The 16,864-nt window shown below is 41.6% G+C and overlaps 1 protein-coding gene and 1 long non-coding RNA gene across 5 annotated transcripts in view; one reads left to right on the top strand and one right to left on the bottom strand.

Annotated features, from left to right (window-relative positions):
* Positions 1–201: 201 nt before the first annotated feature.
* LOC127007073 (uncharacterized) overlaps positions 202–16,864 on the top strand; it is a 20,618-nt gene continuing 3,955 nt past the window's right edge. Inside the window, exons 1-8 of one of the 4 annotated variants that reach the window (XM_050877611.1) lie at positions 202–441; positions 2,514–2,715; positions 3,631–3,741; positions 5,154–5,324; positions 6,664–7,956; positions 8,773–8,884; positions 12,382–12,493; positions 12,616–12,735. In XM_050877611.1, the coding sequence (XP_050733568.1) occupies positions 2,680–2,715; positions 3,631–3,741; positions 5,154–5,324; positions 6,664–7,956; positions 8,773–8,884; positions 12,382–12,493; positions 12,616–12,735 (1,955 nt within the window). In that variant the 5' untranslated portion in view covers positions 202–441; positions 2,514–2,679. The other 3 variants (XM_050877609.1, XM_050877612.1, XM_050877610.1) reach the window with 3 other exon arrangements.
* LOC127007074 (uncharacterized) overlaps positions 13,835–16,864 on the bottom strand; it is a 15,775-nt gene continuing 12,745 nt past the window's right edge. The window contains exons 3-5 of the long non-coding RNA XR_007760062.1: positions 16,463–16,562; positions 15,098–15,177; positions 13,835–14,738 (exon numbers count right to left, since the gene is read on the bottom strand). This is a non-coding gene — a long non-coding RNA (uncharacterized LOC127007074). The remainder of the gene's footprint in view (positions 14,739–15,097; positions 15,178–16,462; positions 16,563–16,864) is intronic.

Below are 16,864 nucleotides of genomic sequence, written 5' to 3'. Positions count from 1 at the left end.
GTAGTATATAGTTCGTAGTGGTAATAGTATAGTAGTTGTCATTGTAGTAGTAGTAGTGACGTTAGTAGCCCTATAGTGGTAGTGGTAGTAGTAGTAGTGTACGTTAGTAGCCCTGGTAGTACGTGCATGATTGTAGTAGTACGTAGCTATAGCAGTAGAAGTAGTAGTAGTAGTAGTAGTAGTAGTAGTAGTAGTAGTAGTAGTAGCTGCAGTTGTGGTAATAGTAGTAATTGTCATTGAAGTTTTAGTAGTGTTAGTAGTAGTATTGGTAATAGTAATAGCGCATATCATTGGTGGCCGGGGCCGAGCCGGGAGCCGCGTGCCGAGGTGTGCCGCGCCGAGCCGTGCCGCCGCGCCATCAACACGCAGCAGACGACGCCCACCATGACGCTGGCCCGCGCCGCCTCCTGACCCTGCAGCCCCGCACCCCCCCGCGGCACGGTGAGCACCAGCACGCCGGCACGCAGCACAGGAGCACGGGCAGGACGATTATAAAGGAACAGCTGTGTGGGCAGGGCGCGGGCAAGGGGGCGCGGTGACACAAGGCTGCTGGGACGGCCTCGAGGGTCCTGCCGCTGGTGTTGTGCTCCTTCGTCTTCTTCTGCTCCTTCTTCTCCTGCTCTCCTTCTTCTGTTCTCCTTCTGCTCTCCTGCTTCTTCTTCTCCTGCTCTCCTTCTCCTGGTTCTTTTACTCTCCTTCTGCTCCTTCTTCTGCTTTCCTTCTGCTCCTTCTGCTCTTCTTCTCCTGCCTCTTCCTCTTCTCGTCAAGCTCACATTTTCCAACTCCTAATCACGTCCACGTGTCCCAGAAACTTCATCTGTCTCTGTCTGATCTTCTAATATACCAGACTATTCACACAATTGCCTTAATATTCTTAACGACAATGGTCCAGTATCCCTCAGACAAAGTACTTTGGCAATCTTGCCAGAGAGTGATTTAGCAAACCTTCAACAGTTGCTGTTTGACAAGTGGTGTTTGGTCTTGCCTTTGTCCTTCAATCATTACTTTATGGTGATAGGTTACTGTCCATTAGGTTTAGTTTCAGTTATGTTAGTTTATATTATGTTTAACTGAGTGGCCACAAGTTATTATTTTTACAGCTATTGTTGAGTTGCTTGGGAAATAACTACCAAAAAGGCAATTTATTTGCCAAGCTGCTCAGCAAATGACTACACAACATCGACTTTATTTACAAAGCGCTTCACATCCTTTTTTGAAAAAGAAATATTGAATTTTGTCAGCAAATTTGAAAATCAATATTAATGGGTGACCACCATGTTATATCCAGCACCTCATGTACAGTTTAGCAGAACTTTCAGAACCAGTTGGGCTAATTTGCTTATTTAGTGGTGCTAGGTGACTAGTTTGGTAGGGTTATCCTAATTCATGGTGCAGTGGGGCCAGTTAACCAATCTAGTCAGGTTAGGTAACATATTTGGTCTGGCCAGGTTAGATTAAGGACTAACAGTTAGTTAAAACTTGGTCGTTAGTTAGGTTACTAATTTGAAATTAAAATAAAGGTTTAATTAATTCAAAACATGAAACAGTAATAGTGGAGAATCACTATACGCCATACTGTTACTCTCACCAGTGGTGTGAAGTAGGATTTAGAAATTTCCAATGCCAACTTCAGGAAATTTAAGGTTGCAACTCCAACTCTGACTCTACCCCCTTCCCTGAAATTGAACATTTCTAAAAAAACAAAAAAAAACAAAAAAAAAAAACATTAAAGTAAAATTCCCACAAAATCTTCCAACAAATTGCTTGCTTGAAATGTTTTCCCACAAGAGCTCCCACAAAAGCAAATTTCTCCCACAAGTTTGTGAGAATTTCCCATTAAGTGGCAACACTGGCCTAGCATTACACCCAAGTACTTTACACAAGAATTGATGACGTAAAGGAGTCGAAGTTAAAGATATTTTCACTGACTCCAACTCTGACTCTGACTTCAGCCAAAAGTAGCCAAATTCTCCAACTTCAACTCACACCCCACATCCCTGACCCCCACGAGAATGATTCTCTTGCCGATATATCTTGTATTGCTTTACTTCTCTTGTTTTACTGGCCCACCACACTTATTATGTTTACAAGTTATGGTATGAAATAACAAAGAGATTGCCCCTCCACTCCAGTGAACTTAAAACAACTTGAAGTGGGAAGAGCCAAGGAGACCAGGGAAGCTGTGGTCTCAAAGCACACATTGCACTGATGCTGTATCACTGAAATTAAGCAGTTCTGTGCAATGTTTTTTGGTAAAACCAAATTTTGTAAATAAATCAGTATATGTAATAGCAGCTGTATGAATGACAATATGTAGTCTTGCACCATGTCATTTTCTCAGTTCTAGACTAACCATATAATGTCAGAGAAGCATCAAATGTAAATAAATAAGGTTAAGTACAGTAGTTCATGTGATTTAGTTCTAATGAGTTATATACATTGTACAAGTTGTTACGTGCTTACAATACTGCTGCAAAAATTAACTGCATTTCTTTCTTCATTCTTTTTAACAGGTCAGTGTGCAACACACCTGCAAGTGTACCTCCCACACTGGACAGTTTTGTCCCTCCTCCTGGCACATGCTGGAGGCCATGGAGGGGCATATGAGGCCCTTCCACTCATGAGGCTGCGGTGGGAGGCCACGTGGAGGCCAGGGTCACCCCTCAGCATGGTCACATTATGACCGCACAGACCCTGAAATCCATAACCTCACTTGTGAGTTCTTATTGTGTGTGTGTGTTAGAATAATGTTCATATTGTCTATGTAGCTAGCTAGCTATAGCTCTGATGTCGTGTTTCTGTCAGGAACCCTCCAGGTTATGGGGGTCACTAGTGTCTATAGTTCCCCCTATTCAAATACTGGTACATCACAACTTTTACATGAATTATGCTTTTAGCCATGAACCCTGTAATTAAGAAAAATATCCCTTTATGGCATACCAGTCAATATATTGTATCTGTACACTGCATGCACTGTTTGTTCTTTATTGGCAATATACAATTTAAATTAGGAAATGCCTCTAGCATTGATGGCCTAACAGCTGAAATACTGAAATATGAAGATGTAGTTGTGGAATGGATGCTAGGGATATAAAATCTAGCATGGGAGCAGAGTGAGGTTCTGGAAGACCTAAAATAGACCAACACTGTACTGCTGTACAAATGGAAATGAAGTAGGGATGATTGTAGCAGTTACAGGGGAATAAGCTTAGTGTGCCAGGAATGGTATGTAGACAGGATTTAAATGAGACAAGTGCTGCTGTTGGGTGCTCACTTTTGCTTCTGCTCAAGGGTCCTCAGTCTTGTGTTTGCCATAGTGTTGTGTCATGTTTCCTGTGCTTGCTTCAGACTTTATCTTCATTGTGTGTTGCTATTAATCTTTTGGGGAATATATCTTTCAAAGTACGTATACAAAATATTCATACAATTCCTTTAGTTTCCATGTTTGGGTGAATAAAGAAACTGGATGGAATGTTGTAGTATGTGGGATATAAATAATAGTTTTATTTTTATTTGCATCATAATCATACAATTTATTGTAATTAATTGAAGCAAAAGATAGAACATGCTGGGAAAATGTTAGTGCCACAACTTGAGAACTTTTGAACCACATGAGCTTTGTCCCAACAGGTTTATACTGCGTTGCCAAACCGTCCAGTTTGCCGCCTTAGTGCCAGAGCCCAGCATGCCATGGCGCAGCGCAACCGTCGTCAGATATATGAGACAGCCTTTGATAGCAAGGTATGTTTGGAAAGTCTAAAAGTATATAGATAGTAAGAGATCATTTCCTGTGTGCATGCCAAATTTTACATTATGAGGGAATGGGTAGGTCTGTTGAGTGCAGCAGTGAAGGGAAGATTTTGTTTCAATGTTTGTAAAGTAAAAAGTACTTATATTTTACTGAGTTACCCTGTATTGGATGATTATTGGTTCTTACACAACTTGAATCAATATAAATTATCAGTATTCCAGAACAGCATTTGACAGTTGGCCTCTAATTGCTTAGTATGTAGTATCTACATAGGAAGCTCTGCTACAGGTTAAAAGTATAATCACCAATAGAGTTGACTTTAGGTTGCACATTAGGTTATGTGTTGCTACCCTTTATGCCTCCTAGCACCCATGATAGAGAGCACTCACAGGTTTCAGTTTTCACACTTGCTAACTTGTGACAGTTCAAACTCACTTAATAATGGTAGGAAGATTGCATAGTTTAGGTACATATTAGATATATGATATGAAGAGTTGATAAATATTGTTATGAGAAAATAAAAAAGATATTAACTGATGATAGTCAATAATTTTTTCTGTACAGCACTTAGACTTTTTCATTTACAAGTAAAGCTGTTTTATTTTCATGATTGATAGTTCGTATTAGAATATAATAATGCATGCAATTTAGGTTGATATTCTCAGATGCTTCAGCCCCTCACATCAATTATATTCAAAGGTTGAACAAAGATTAATTGGGTTCTCATGAGTGTTTTCTCCCATTTATGCTGCAGAACCTTTGTTAATCTACCACCAGGGACATAAAACTACTTGTGGAAATGCTCACAACTCCCATGATAGCTTTATCAAGTACGTGTTCTTAGGCGTGAAATCTTTGAAAATATGACCTTTAGGGCCACATTCTTATCTTCATTGTGTGTTGCTATTACTCTTTTGGGGAATATATCTTTCAAAGTACGTATATAAAATATTCTTGCAATTCCTTTAGTTTCCATGTTTGGGTGAATAAGAAACTAGGGCGCCCAAGCACACACATTTGACAAGGCTTTCGTAGGCGTTAGGGGCATTTCCGGGGACAGTTTTATGACCTTGGTGGTAGTCTGACCCTCCTTCTGTACCATGAACCAAAAGAAACATTCATGAGAACCCGGCTGAGCTCCTTTTCGGCCTTTGTAAATAGTTGATGTGAGTGGCGGAAGTGTCTGACAATACTGACTTTAATGTCTGTTGGCTGAGGATCACCAGTGGCTAATACATGTACAGGTATTCCTTTACATGCAGGTACATCAAGTTAGCTCAGGAGGAAGTGCATGATGATTCTAAAGTATTCCCTCCCTCCCTCTTGTATTAATTGGTGAAATGCAACAATATGTACCTGACCCTCGTCTGCCTCACCTCAGCCGGCTGCATGCTACCGGCAGGTGGAGAGGAAGGGGGAGGAGGGGGGGGACCTGATAGATCGGATTGCCAATCACCCCATCTTGCAACTGCTGAGTCTCCGTCGCCGGACCTCCCGCTCCTCTACCGCCCCCCCACATCCCCCGCCCAGCTCCTCCGTCCTCCCCTCCACCTCCTCGGACCCAAAATTCCAGGTGGGTGTTTTTTGTGTGTTTTCATATGATAGGAGTTGACAAACCGTACTTTTTCTCTATCATATGTGTCCACCATAAATTCCCTTTTTTTCCTCTTCCACACTTCCTCAGTGGGTAGGTAGGAAGAAAAGTGGTTTAGGTAGGAATGAAAGTGGGCAGGTAGCAGGGATGGAGTGAACACAAGAGTTGTGTATTAGAATATGAATACTTCAGATTCCAACGAATAAGAATATGAATTTGAATTCACTGAAATGGTGTTAATTCAAATACAAATACTTCTTGAAAGTATTAATGAATACATTCATGAATACTTTTCATTGAAAAATACCTTCTTAACGTAACTGGGTCTAGCACTGTTCTAAAGTTATGCAACAGTAATATGAGCTCATGAACCTGTACTCTACATAACAATTACACGTCCTCCCAGGAGGCTGGAGTTGTAAGGAACAACGTCCCTGGTAGGTAGGAAAAAAAATGTGTTGGTAGAAACAAAAGTTTGGTAGAAATGAAATTGGGGTAGGAAGAAAAGTGCCTAGGTAGGAAGAAGAGTAACTAGGTAGAAATAAAAATTATGAATATAAATAAATATACCGTAAATCAAAATTAGATTTTTTTATTTAGTTAGTTATTATTATTATTATTTTTTTCATTCATTTTCATTCATCTTTGACGCCTGCTTCCAGGAACTCCCACCAGGGGATGGCCACAGCAGAAGACTTTCCATCTCTCTATATCCAGACACTCCCTCCTTGCCTGCTCAAAGTTTCTCAAGGATCTTTCACCCCTCTCCCTGACATACTCCTGCACCCTATCTCTCCATTTCACTGGAGGTCATCCTCTAACATTCCCTCCCTCTATCTTACTCACATACACCCTCCTGGTCATCTTACTCTCCTCCATTCGTTCCATGTGACCAAACCGCTTTAAAGTCTCCACACTTCTTCCCTTCACCCATGTGACACATTCCAAAATGCTCATGCACACTTTCATTACTCATTCCATCCATTCTACTCACACCACAGATTTTTCAATGCCAACTCTAACTGAGACACTGAGGCATATGCACACACCCCATGCATGCTTCACAATATTTATCTCACCTGTCATCCATATTATCCAATGACACCATTTTTCACTTTCAGAAAAATCATTGGTATATGCATTTCCAAAATATGCCTTCTCCCTTTTAAAATCAACATTGTAAAGTCAAGCCAAGAAAGTGACTGGTTACATTATAGGGTTGAGTCTCAGCTCAGTGGTAGGTGACTGGTTTATTACATGATAGTTCTAGATGATGGTGTCCTCATCAACTCATTTTCAACCTCATTCCTCTATGCAGGTGGGGGTGTTCACTCCCAAAGGTGGCCGACGGGAACGGGGGCGGGGCCGGGGTGGTGTGGCACCCCGCCCCGCCCGCAGCGTGTCCACCCACCACATCACAGAGCGCCGTGTGCACCCTATTGCTCTCTCCAAGAGTGATGATGAGATCTTGACACGAGGCTCAGATTCCCTGGAGGAGGAGGACCGGGTTGAGGACTATGTGGAGGGACAGACTGCTCGTGAGCTGTCGGCCGCCCTCCAGCCAAATAGCATGGTTGGGGACGACTACTTTGCTCACACTGAGAAGAAGACACCTCGCAAGAAAAAGTCTCGGCATCGGGAAACTCCAGAACTGAGCAAGTCACAAGCCATTCCTGCCCGGGCCCCACCCCGCCCTTCCCATCTCAGGAGCCCCCCTGGTACTGCACCACTGCCTCTCAAGTTTAGTAAGAAGCCTGGTGGGGCTGACAAAAGCCCATCCAGCTGGTTCAGTCCACCTCGCCAGAAGGATCTCAGCCTCCCCATTAAAAGGAGTCACAGCAAGGAGCTTACAGGCCTGGGTACAGCTGCCCCACCCAGTCAGAGCCATGCCAGTCTCAATGCCTCCATGGAGGTACTTTTAGACACCTCTTCCCAACGGGAGTTAAAAGGATGTTTGTTGCCTCCACCTGGCCGCCAGTTTTGTAGTGTAGAGAGTGTTGTTTCCAGCCTGGAAAGTCTGCGAAGCTCAGCCAGTGAAGGATCTTCTGCGCCCAGCAGTTACAAGAGCTCATCTTTGGGCAGCGACTCCTCTCTGCTCTCTCGCCCAGCTCTCAACCTCTCCGCCCCTCACCGCTCCTTGATACAGTCTGCCAAGTTCCAGATCCTTTCCCCAATTTCTGACAAGTCCCAGGAGCCCTCTTCTGAGACTGGAGGGGGCTCCCAAAAGGCTTCACCCCAGGACCTGGCTGACATGCGACTCAGAGCGCCACCTTTGCGCCCTTCTCTTCGCCCTCAGCTACGCCATGACTTCAGAAACTGCCATCATCCACTCCCAGGGCCAGGTGGGGAGGGAGATGTGCAGGGCTCAGACAGTGGGATCAGCATCGAGTACGGGCACCATCACGGGGGCAGCGTGCAAGGGGTACCATACGGGGACCTTCCATTTGACATGCCCAAGCTGAGGCGTCGATTGGCAGCAGCAGCGGCCCGGGGAGGGGGTGGCAAGACCTCCCTCTCGTCTAGCACCTCGTCTATTTCTTCTGGGGCCAACAGCGAGGCTCCGCACCAGCCCCCGACTCGCCTCACCCACCCCTCCATTTCTAGGTTACAGGTAAATCATTTTTCTAAGTCTTGTCTCCATTTTATGTACACATTTTCCATTACTTTTTTTTCCAGAAGTCAAATAGTTTCATTTCAACAAAATATTGGTAAAAATTCATATTTTGGCATTGATACCTACAACTACAGGGTCCAAATTTCTCCCCACATAAAGCATGCATCAGTACTCATTCACACTCAGAGATTTGTTTATACAGATGCTCCTTGACTTATAAGGTTATGTCCCGAAAAATCCATGTTAAGTTTTAAATATCTTGAGTCGAATTCACACCATCTAAACATTATAACTTAGCATAGCCTACCTTAACTCGGTAGCAGTGGGGATCATGTTCCTTAACGGTCCCTCTAAGCGAGAAAAAGGAGTAAAAATCATCACTCACACAAACCATTTCATAATACATATCAAAGCATTTGTGATCAGTTTGTGCATCATCTATTTTGGGGGGTTTATATCATGGCACAAATTTGGCCCATTGCTGCTACACGGTAAAGCCACAAATTTGGCCCATCGCTGCTACATGGTATAGCCACAAATTTGGCCCGTCACTGCTACACGGTAAAGCCACAAATTTGGCCCGTCGCTGCTACTGGGTTAATCATGCCCAGAACACTTACCATAGCCTACAGATGGAAAACATCATCTAACACAAAGCTGATTTTATCATACAATAGCAAAATTGACCCTGGCATGTGGTCCTCAGGTTCAATAGTAATGTAAAGATTGTAGAGTGCTGTGGTGTTGAGAACTACTATTATACCATTAGCATTTTGAAGGGCAGCTACCTAATGGAGTGTTCACACCTTCCAGGGATGTGAGGGTCGCAGTGGCACGTCGTCTTCTACGTCCAGTGACTGGGACACGCGCTCCCGCTCCTCAGCAGACTCAAGTGATGAGCAAGGCACGCCCAAACTCCAGCGAGGTGAGTGCTGGAGGCTTCTTTCAGTTGTAGAGTCATTCAAATTGAAGATAACTTTCTATCTTATTTTACCTCTATAACCTAATTTGAATCCAGTTTTATGAACAATTTCCTTACGTATCGACCAAAGAGCTTGCAATTTGTAGATGTACCTATTATATATGTGTATAACAGAACATCATAGAACTCACCATTTACCTAGTAATTCTCTGAGGCCTTTTTGACACTATCCTGCCCTCAAACCAGATTAGAGGCTAGTGAACTGTGTATCAAGCTCATCAGAATCAACTGATCTTAAATGTATGTAATGCACACACAATGAACAATAGCAATATATCAAGTATGTAAGTACTATTAATATTCACTGATTGCTTCCCATTACTATTTTCTAAATAGTACTGGGAAACAATTTTAAGGCACTGAAGAGCCAAATTACAGCTTCATGATAACCTTTGACCCTGACCTTCAGCATATATATGATGAGTGATTTTCAGACTATTTTTTTTTAAGTGCATAGTTGAAGTGTTGATTACATATGATGATTTTAAGCCTTCAAGAGAGTTAATTAGGGATGTACCGATGTATCGGTATCGGTGATATCGGCACATTTTAAGAGTATCGGTATCGGTATCGGCTGATTTTCTGCCGATACTACCGATACCTGAAGGAGTTTTGTACGTCGCATGTCACTCGTTGCAAATGATTTTGTTGAACAGAAATTGGATTTTCTAAATTGCTGAAAAAATATTAGAAAAGTGTTATTATTTAGTAGCATGATACTACATAGTTTGGAATTTCCCACGATTTAATTTTCATCATTTTAAACGATTAAATGCATATTACTTTGAATACAAGTATATAATACTTAATATACAGTATAGCTTTTGGTACTGCGGACGCATACAATACAGGTTTAGTAGCTTCCAGGGTAGCTTTGGTGTGGGATTGGCGGAGCCCCTCCACTCGCCTCATCAGCGTTGCCAGTCGTACAATAATTCTCGCACAAATACGGAAATCCAACCGTTTGTACGATGTAGTACAATAACGCCTGTACGATAATATGAAAATTCCGGAATTTGTACAATAATTTAATGGAGATGTAAAATAATTTGATTATTCAATTCAAACGTTTTTTTCTCTTAGCTGCTGAGCATGTAGTGAGTGGGTGACGCAAATGCTGGTCTGATACACGTACCATTCACGTTCTGCTCTGTCTTCTGAGTTAGCCTTTCTACGTATCTGTTAACCTGTCAGAATCTAGCCAGCGCCCTTTGGCTGTGTTCAGTGAACGGATTGATTTTAACACTGAGCAAACGAATTTTGCTTTTTGGAAGTTATATTATCATAACTATAGAAATTACAGTATTTGCCTCTCGCAAACATCCATACTCCATGTATAATCAAGTAAATAGTACTACTTTATATTACTACAGGTAACTCGATTTACGTGAGTTTGTTTTACGCATTTTTGAAATAACGCGGGGTCCAAAATCCAAATAAATGTTTAATTTACACGTTTTTTCCACTTATACGCAATATTTTATGGAGTGGCCACCATATGTCTCACACAACTGGACTCACACGGCGCCGCGGCCACACAGCTGAGCTCAGTTCTTCCCGCGCACCACTTGAACAACAATACAGTACCCACGCTGCCACGCTACTCAACGATAGGGGTGGGCAGGTAACGGTACCAGTACTGGTACCAATGGTACCAGCTATACGGTACGGTACCGGTACCAATACTAGCCAGGCGCTCATGCTGTCCCTCATTTCTTTCTCAGACGAGTGAGGCTGAGACTGAGTGCCTGATTGGATATCTCGGTGATATGGATATTCTCTCTCTCTCTCTCTCTCTCTCTCTCTCTCTCCACTGAATGTATAACGCGCACCTTTTTCACATAAAAAATGCCTGAAAGTTTAGCCCTGCGTGTTATATGCCGAATGTACAAATTTTTAATGATTTTTTTCTTCTTTGGAGTGTTTTTAAGGGTCTGTGTTTCGTCTTATCCAATAACAACTGCAAACTTACCTTTATTATTGTTAATGATCCTTCATAGTCCATACTGTCTTATAATATGTTACCATGGAATACAGGGCGATCAAATAACTACTATACAAAAATTAAATCGGTGGAGGATCGCCCATGCCCTGCTGTTATCCCGTTTTCCCGTCAGGCGCCATTTGTATGATCTTGATCCTGATGTCACAGCTGGCTTATGATTGCAGTACAAGCTACATAAAAGAATCATATTGGAAAAAAATATCCATGTGTTCATTATTAATTATTAATATTAGTGAGAATAATGGGGTAAATATGATATCAGAAACTTTACATCATGAGTCTTGTACGAGGAGTTATTTCACGCCCGGCCGCCACTTGCATTGTTTACAAACCACACAACCACACCCACACAACAAACAGCTGCATGCCGCGTGTCACCAGAACCGTGTGAATTGTGTCTTGCCTAGTTGTCTGTCATAAGCTACAAGTGACTGTGAGAATAATATGCTTATTATGATCTTAGAAGCTGTACATACTCAGTATGTACGAGGAGATATTTCTCGCAACACCAGCCCGGCCGCCATTTGTATTGTTTGAAAACCACACAACCACACCCAAACAACAAACAGCTGCATGCCGCGTGTCACTAGAACCGCGTGAATTGTCTTGCCTAGTTGTCTGTCATAACCTACGAGTGATGGTGAGAATAATATGCTTATTATGATATCAGAAGCTGTGCATCATCAGTATGTTTACGGGGATGTATTTCTCACAACACCAGCCCGGCCGCCATTTTCACTGCTTTACTCAAGGACACTTGTCAATTCAAGCAGTAAAGATTGCACCAAAAATATATAAATTTCGGGAAACTGTACATTGTCAGTGTTTTTTAACCCGTACATATTTCTGAGCATTTTAAGAACTTTTTTTTTTTCAAAATTGTTGACTTAAAGTTTGGGGTGCGCGTTATACGCTGGTGCGCATTATACGCCGCAAAATACGGTTTTTATTTTTTGACAGAAACCTACCTCTTGTTTGATTTACATTGTTTTTGATTTACGCGACCTCTTCAAGGACGCAATACTCGCGTAAATCGAGAGGTACCTGTAGTTTTTTTCATATGACTTTTTTAACCCTTGTCTTTAAGGGACCTAAATTTATTAATAACAAACTTGATAAAAAGAAATTCATGGCAATGGACACCTTTTTTCAGGCCAGTACTGATTTTTTTTTTTTTTTCTTCTTCCCTTCTATGGTGGAACACCGAGTAGTGGGTCTTTTTTCTTTCTTAACATTTGATATTACCCCTTTGCACAAGTATCGGTATCGGTCAAATATTGGGGTATCGGTATTGGTATCAGTCAAAATTTTGGTATTGGTACATCCCTAGAGTTAGTGTATATACGCCTGTGTTTTTTACCAATTTCACCTGTTATGAAAACTTTAGTAATTCATCACCCTCCCTTTATACTTCACTGTACTCTTCTGTACACAGAGGGTAGCCTTAGCAGGGGTCAGAAGGAGGGCCTGGCACTGGACCTGGGCTGTGCTGCTCTTGCTATCAGGGGCCAGAAAGTGGATGTTAAGTTGCCTCTTCTCAAGCAAGGGTAAGCTTTTTGCAGTTTGTGTACTTCTACTGATGCTGCACCTGTAAGAGAAATTTTTTAGTAGTCTAGCCAGATGGTCTAGAACTTTATTAACAAGAATTTTCCCCTCCTTTCCTTTTCAGGTGGTACCACGGGGCACTCAGCCGCACTGAAGCAGAAGCCACCTTGAGACATTGTGCTGAGGGCAGCTACCTAGTGCGTTCCCTCCACCTGGCTCGCCACCAGTACTCCCTTGCCCTCAAGTGGGTTCAAAACATTAACACGCGCATCCTCGCTTATACGCTGTTTTAGTTCGTAATATTAGTTTCATTTTATTTTTATACCTCTCCAGTACAAACTATGTTGTAACTTATTATTTGTGGTTGTGATCAGTCTAGTCATGCTCCAGTTACCTGATTTATTATCATATCTTGATCTTGTTTTGCATACTCATTTATTTTAAAGTCAGTTCTCAGTGTTTTGTTGACTGTAGTGCACACTAAGATCCTTTATGATGCTCAGGGTACCATACTAGTTATTGTGTGAATGATACTTTTGAATGCTCATGTGTTATTAATGATGCATTTTGTAGTTTAAGTAATCAGTGGCATTTAGTATGCATGCATATATTAGAAACTTCTAGTTGTAATAGCCTGTTGTATAGTTTCTTATGCAGCCACTATTAATCTAGCTGGACTAGCATGTGCATGGAAGTAATGAGCAACTTTACAGTTTATAGCAGCAGGTGGACTTGAGCCAAGTTGTCTTTTTCTCTATATTGAATTGCTTACACCTCTGTAAGGTGTGAGGCAGTAGAATGTCACAACGCCAAGACAACTAAAATACATACCACATTAAGAAAAGTCATTATGCTGCACTTTACTCAAGGCAGCATCGGTGCTGCTGATAGGAACACTTCCCTGTAATATTGCCCTGCTTGTTTCTCCTTAATGTACTTATATATTACTAATCACTCCAGTTGTATATTTTTTAGAATCTTCTGTAATTCACCTTAATGCCCACCATCTCTCCTCTCACCCTTGTTTGAAAAACCCATGATTGTGCCTGGATGTCTTCATGGTCCCAGTTTGGGTAGTCATATTTGAAGTGCAAGCCATTCAGACACTGTGTATGCTCCCAAATTCAAGTTTTGTACTTTACTAAACAGTACAAAGTAATGTGTGTATTTTTGATAATTTAGTCATGTGACATTTCTTTGCCTCACACCTTGCATTAGTGTAGGTGATTCATAACAGTAGCCTCAACTAGGCTCACAGCCCACTCTAAAATTTGGTGGCACATCCCATTAATACACTGCAATGGCTACTGATGCTGAAGAAGCACAAGTTAGACACAGTAGGGTTCAAGTAATTATAAACAATTTTATTTTACACCATTCATTACAAACAAGTTTAGAAAGATGTGTGGACTCCGAGCCCACCGCTACAGACCATGCCCCCCCGTGTGTCCTACCACTTGGCTGGCAGGGCAGCACACACCACCTCCAGCAGGTACTGAAGGCTGTTGTTAAATGCAGACATTTTTATAGCTCAGGCTACCTGATGCACATTGTTTCCTTGCAGTCCCTTGCGGCTTGGTGCCCGTTAAGCCACATATCACAAGATTCTAGAAGTGACTGATTAGCATGAGCTAATATAGAATACAATTGTTGTATGCCTACAAGGCTGTGGTTGTCCTGAGCCTTCCTGATGCAAGTGAAAGGCTGGTCTGCAATCTCAAGTCATGTTCATACTGTGCTGATGACCAGCTTCCACACTGGTCTAAGCTCTTACTGCAGCTTTGTACACACACACACACAGAGAGAGAGAGAGAGAGAGCACACAGCTCTCAGGGCCCCACAGGATGTCCCCCCCACAGTATATTTACAAACCCCCCAGTCACATAAGGGATTTCTCCTGAATAGAATTATTTCTCATGTGTCTTGAGAAGTGGAAATGTTCTCCACAACAGAGGCACATAAAAAAATTGGTCTATATAAGATAACCAAACATTCAGCCTGGGATTGGAACCCGGGTCCCCAAGACAGGAGGCTGACACTTTAGCATCAAGCCAAATGGATCCCTGTGGCTTCAGCTCTCTCTCTTTTCGAATAAATGGCCAGGACCACCTGATAAGCATTTTCATTTTACTTCACATTCCTCATCTTAAACTTGCTTGAAGTCTTGCTGGATATTCAGGTTGATGCTCTTGTGGGAAGGACACGCTGTCTGAGGCCCTCTTAATCACTGTCCTGCGCTGAACACCACTGCAATGAGAGAGTACTTGTGTTAGGATCATGCTAAAGATGAAAACAGGAAGATTGGTGGTATTGTTGGGAAGTGGGGTGCTGGAGTGAATGAAGATGGGCATAATGATGAATAGGTTAACTTCACAGAACTGCTCTGTTCTGCATGGCAAAAGTGGTGGCAGCTACTGTACAACAGAGAATTGTTGCTGCCTGTAATTCGATAACCTCTAAACAAATTATATTTTCTTAAATGACTGGAGATCATTTGAGTGAACTCTAAAGATGCCACAGCACATATCAGCATAACCACTTGAACTAAATGACTTGAACTTTACTTGTAGGTTTTTGTAGTAATGTCATAACACAGTAGAAATTACCTTCCTGAAGTTGGTTGTGGACTAAAAATAGTTTGCCCTGTTGGTATTTAGCCCAGCAGCATACTGAGCATGGAGTTCACCTGAAATATATTAGCATTTAAGTAAACTTGATAAGCATTTAATGAGCAGAAACGTGATCCTGTTCCCCAAGTCACAACACTCATTTATTGCTGCTCTTATCTTAACAAAAGGGTTAGAGAGATCATAGAGGTTAGTGAAGCCCCATTTCCTGCATGAATTGAAAGATCGAACCTCAGCAAGCAGTCTTTGAAATGAGCCACACTGGACAAGACCATAACCACCTTAACTTCTGACATAATCTACATCAACATTTCACAGTCTCACAGACCTTATAAAAAATGGAGATTGAGAATGAGAACTGATTTTTAATATAGAAAGGATGCAAGTCTGCTCCATATATTTTTTTTTTTTTCAATTGTCTTCACTTTACATCTTTGACTATGGTTTTGTATCTATATTTTCTATTTTAGTATTTATCAGCATATTTATTTTTGTATACATATTTATATTTTCTCTTTTAGTACAGCATCAATCAAATTAAGTTTGTTTGTCTTTTATTCCTAATCCCACAAGTTATAATGAATTTACTAGTGTGTCTGCTGTATGGACCATTTTGCTCTACAAATATTATAGAGCTCTACATAACCAGCTCTCCTAAACCTCAGCCACAACCTTACCTCACCCTACTGTCTTCAACCTTCTTAGTCTACCACAATTTTGTGTAAATCACTATATTCAAGCTTACTTCACTTCTGAGCTTACTAATTGTATGCTTACAACCTTCGTGTGACCAAACCAATCAGTTTTTTCTACCTAAGCTCATCACTCAAGATTCTTTACGTCAGGTTATCCCTTGTGGCCCTAATGCACAAGGTTTCCTAGGGCTTAAGCTTATTCCTTCTGGTCTCGGTGTTCAAGGTTGTCTACTTCAGCTCCTTGCAGCCCCAATGATCAAGCTTTTCTACTTAAATTCATCCAATTTCACAAAGCCATAAGTTAACTAGAAGTTGAATATTTTAATTACTTTAGTCAATAAGCTCTGAACAAGTCCACTTCCTCACAGTTTCTTCTTTCCCTTACTTTTTCTTTTAAAAATGAAGTATGAAAACATCTAGCAATGAAGATTTTGTCAACATTTTTATTTATCCCCATTTTAGGAGCAGCATGGTTAGCCTCTTATTTAGTCTTGATTTAAAAACAGCATGTAACTTTCTTTTTTATCATTTGTCTACCACCACCTGCTGCAGAAAATAAAATTAAGTGGTGGGTGTTTGGAGAGGTGGAGAAATGGTTTTAGACTTTTTAATAAAATTCAGTACTAACCAGGAGAGCTGTCAACCAAACCTTAAGAGGTGGTTCCAGGGTTCAGTGGTTGATGATGTTCCCTGCAGTGCTAAGCAGTTCTGGTTGTTTAGTCTTACTGTACTCCTTGTAGGAAAAATACCTGGAACCAGAAGATTGTATGAGGCAAACAAATAATAAGAAGAGTCACCAGCCTGTGTTGCTATAGGCTATGCTGGGGCCAACCAAGTACCCCTCAGGATACCTAGAGGCACCTGCATATATATGAGGTTGTATTGGTTTACTTTCCTACTTGTAAACCATGTATGTATTTGATGTTGTATCACTACTGGCCTTGAAAAGAGAGCTTGTGACATACTGGCCATCTGTGGCTTGCAAGGGGGTGTATCACTGGCAACATCAAGGGGATGGGAGGCACTTGATCTTAGGAAAACAGGTTAAGTC

This window comes from Eriocheir sinensis, chromosome 34 (assembly GCF_024679095.1).
Source record: "Eriocheir sinensis breed Jianghai 21 chromosome 34, ASM2467909v1, whole genome shotgun sequence".
Lineage (NCBI taxonomy): Eukaryota > Metazoa > Arthropoda > Malacostraca > Decapoda > Varunidae > Eriocheir > Eriocheir sinensis.
Note: the sequence above shows the minus strand (reverse complement) of the source record. Positions and strands in the feature narration are given on the sequence as shown.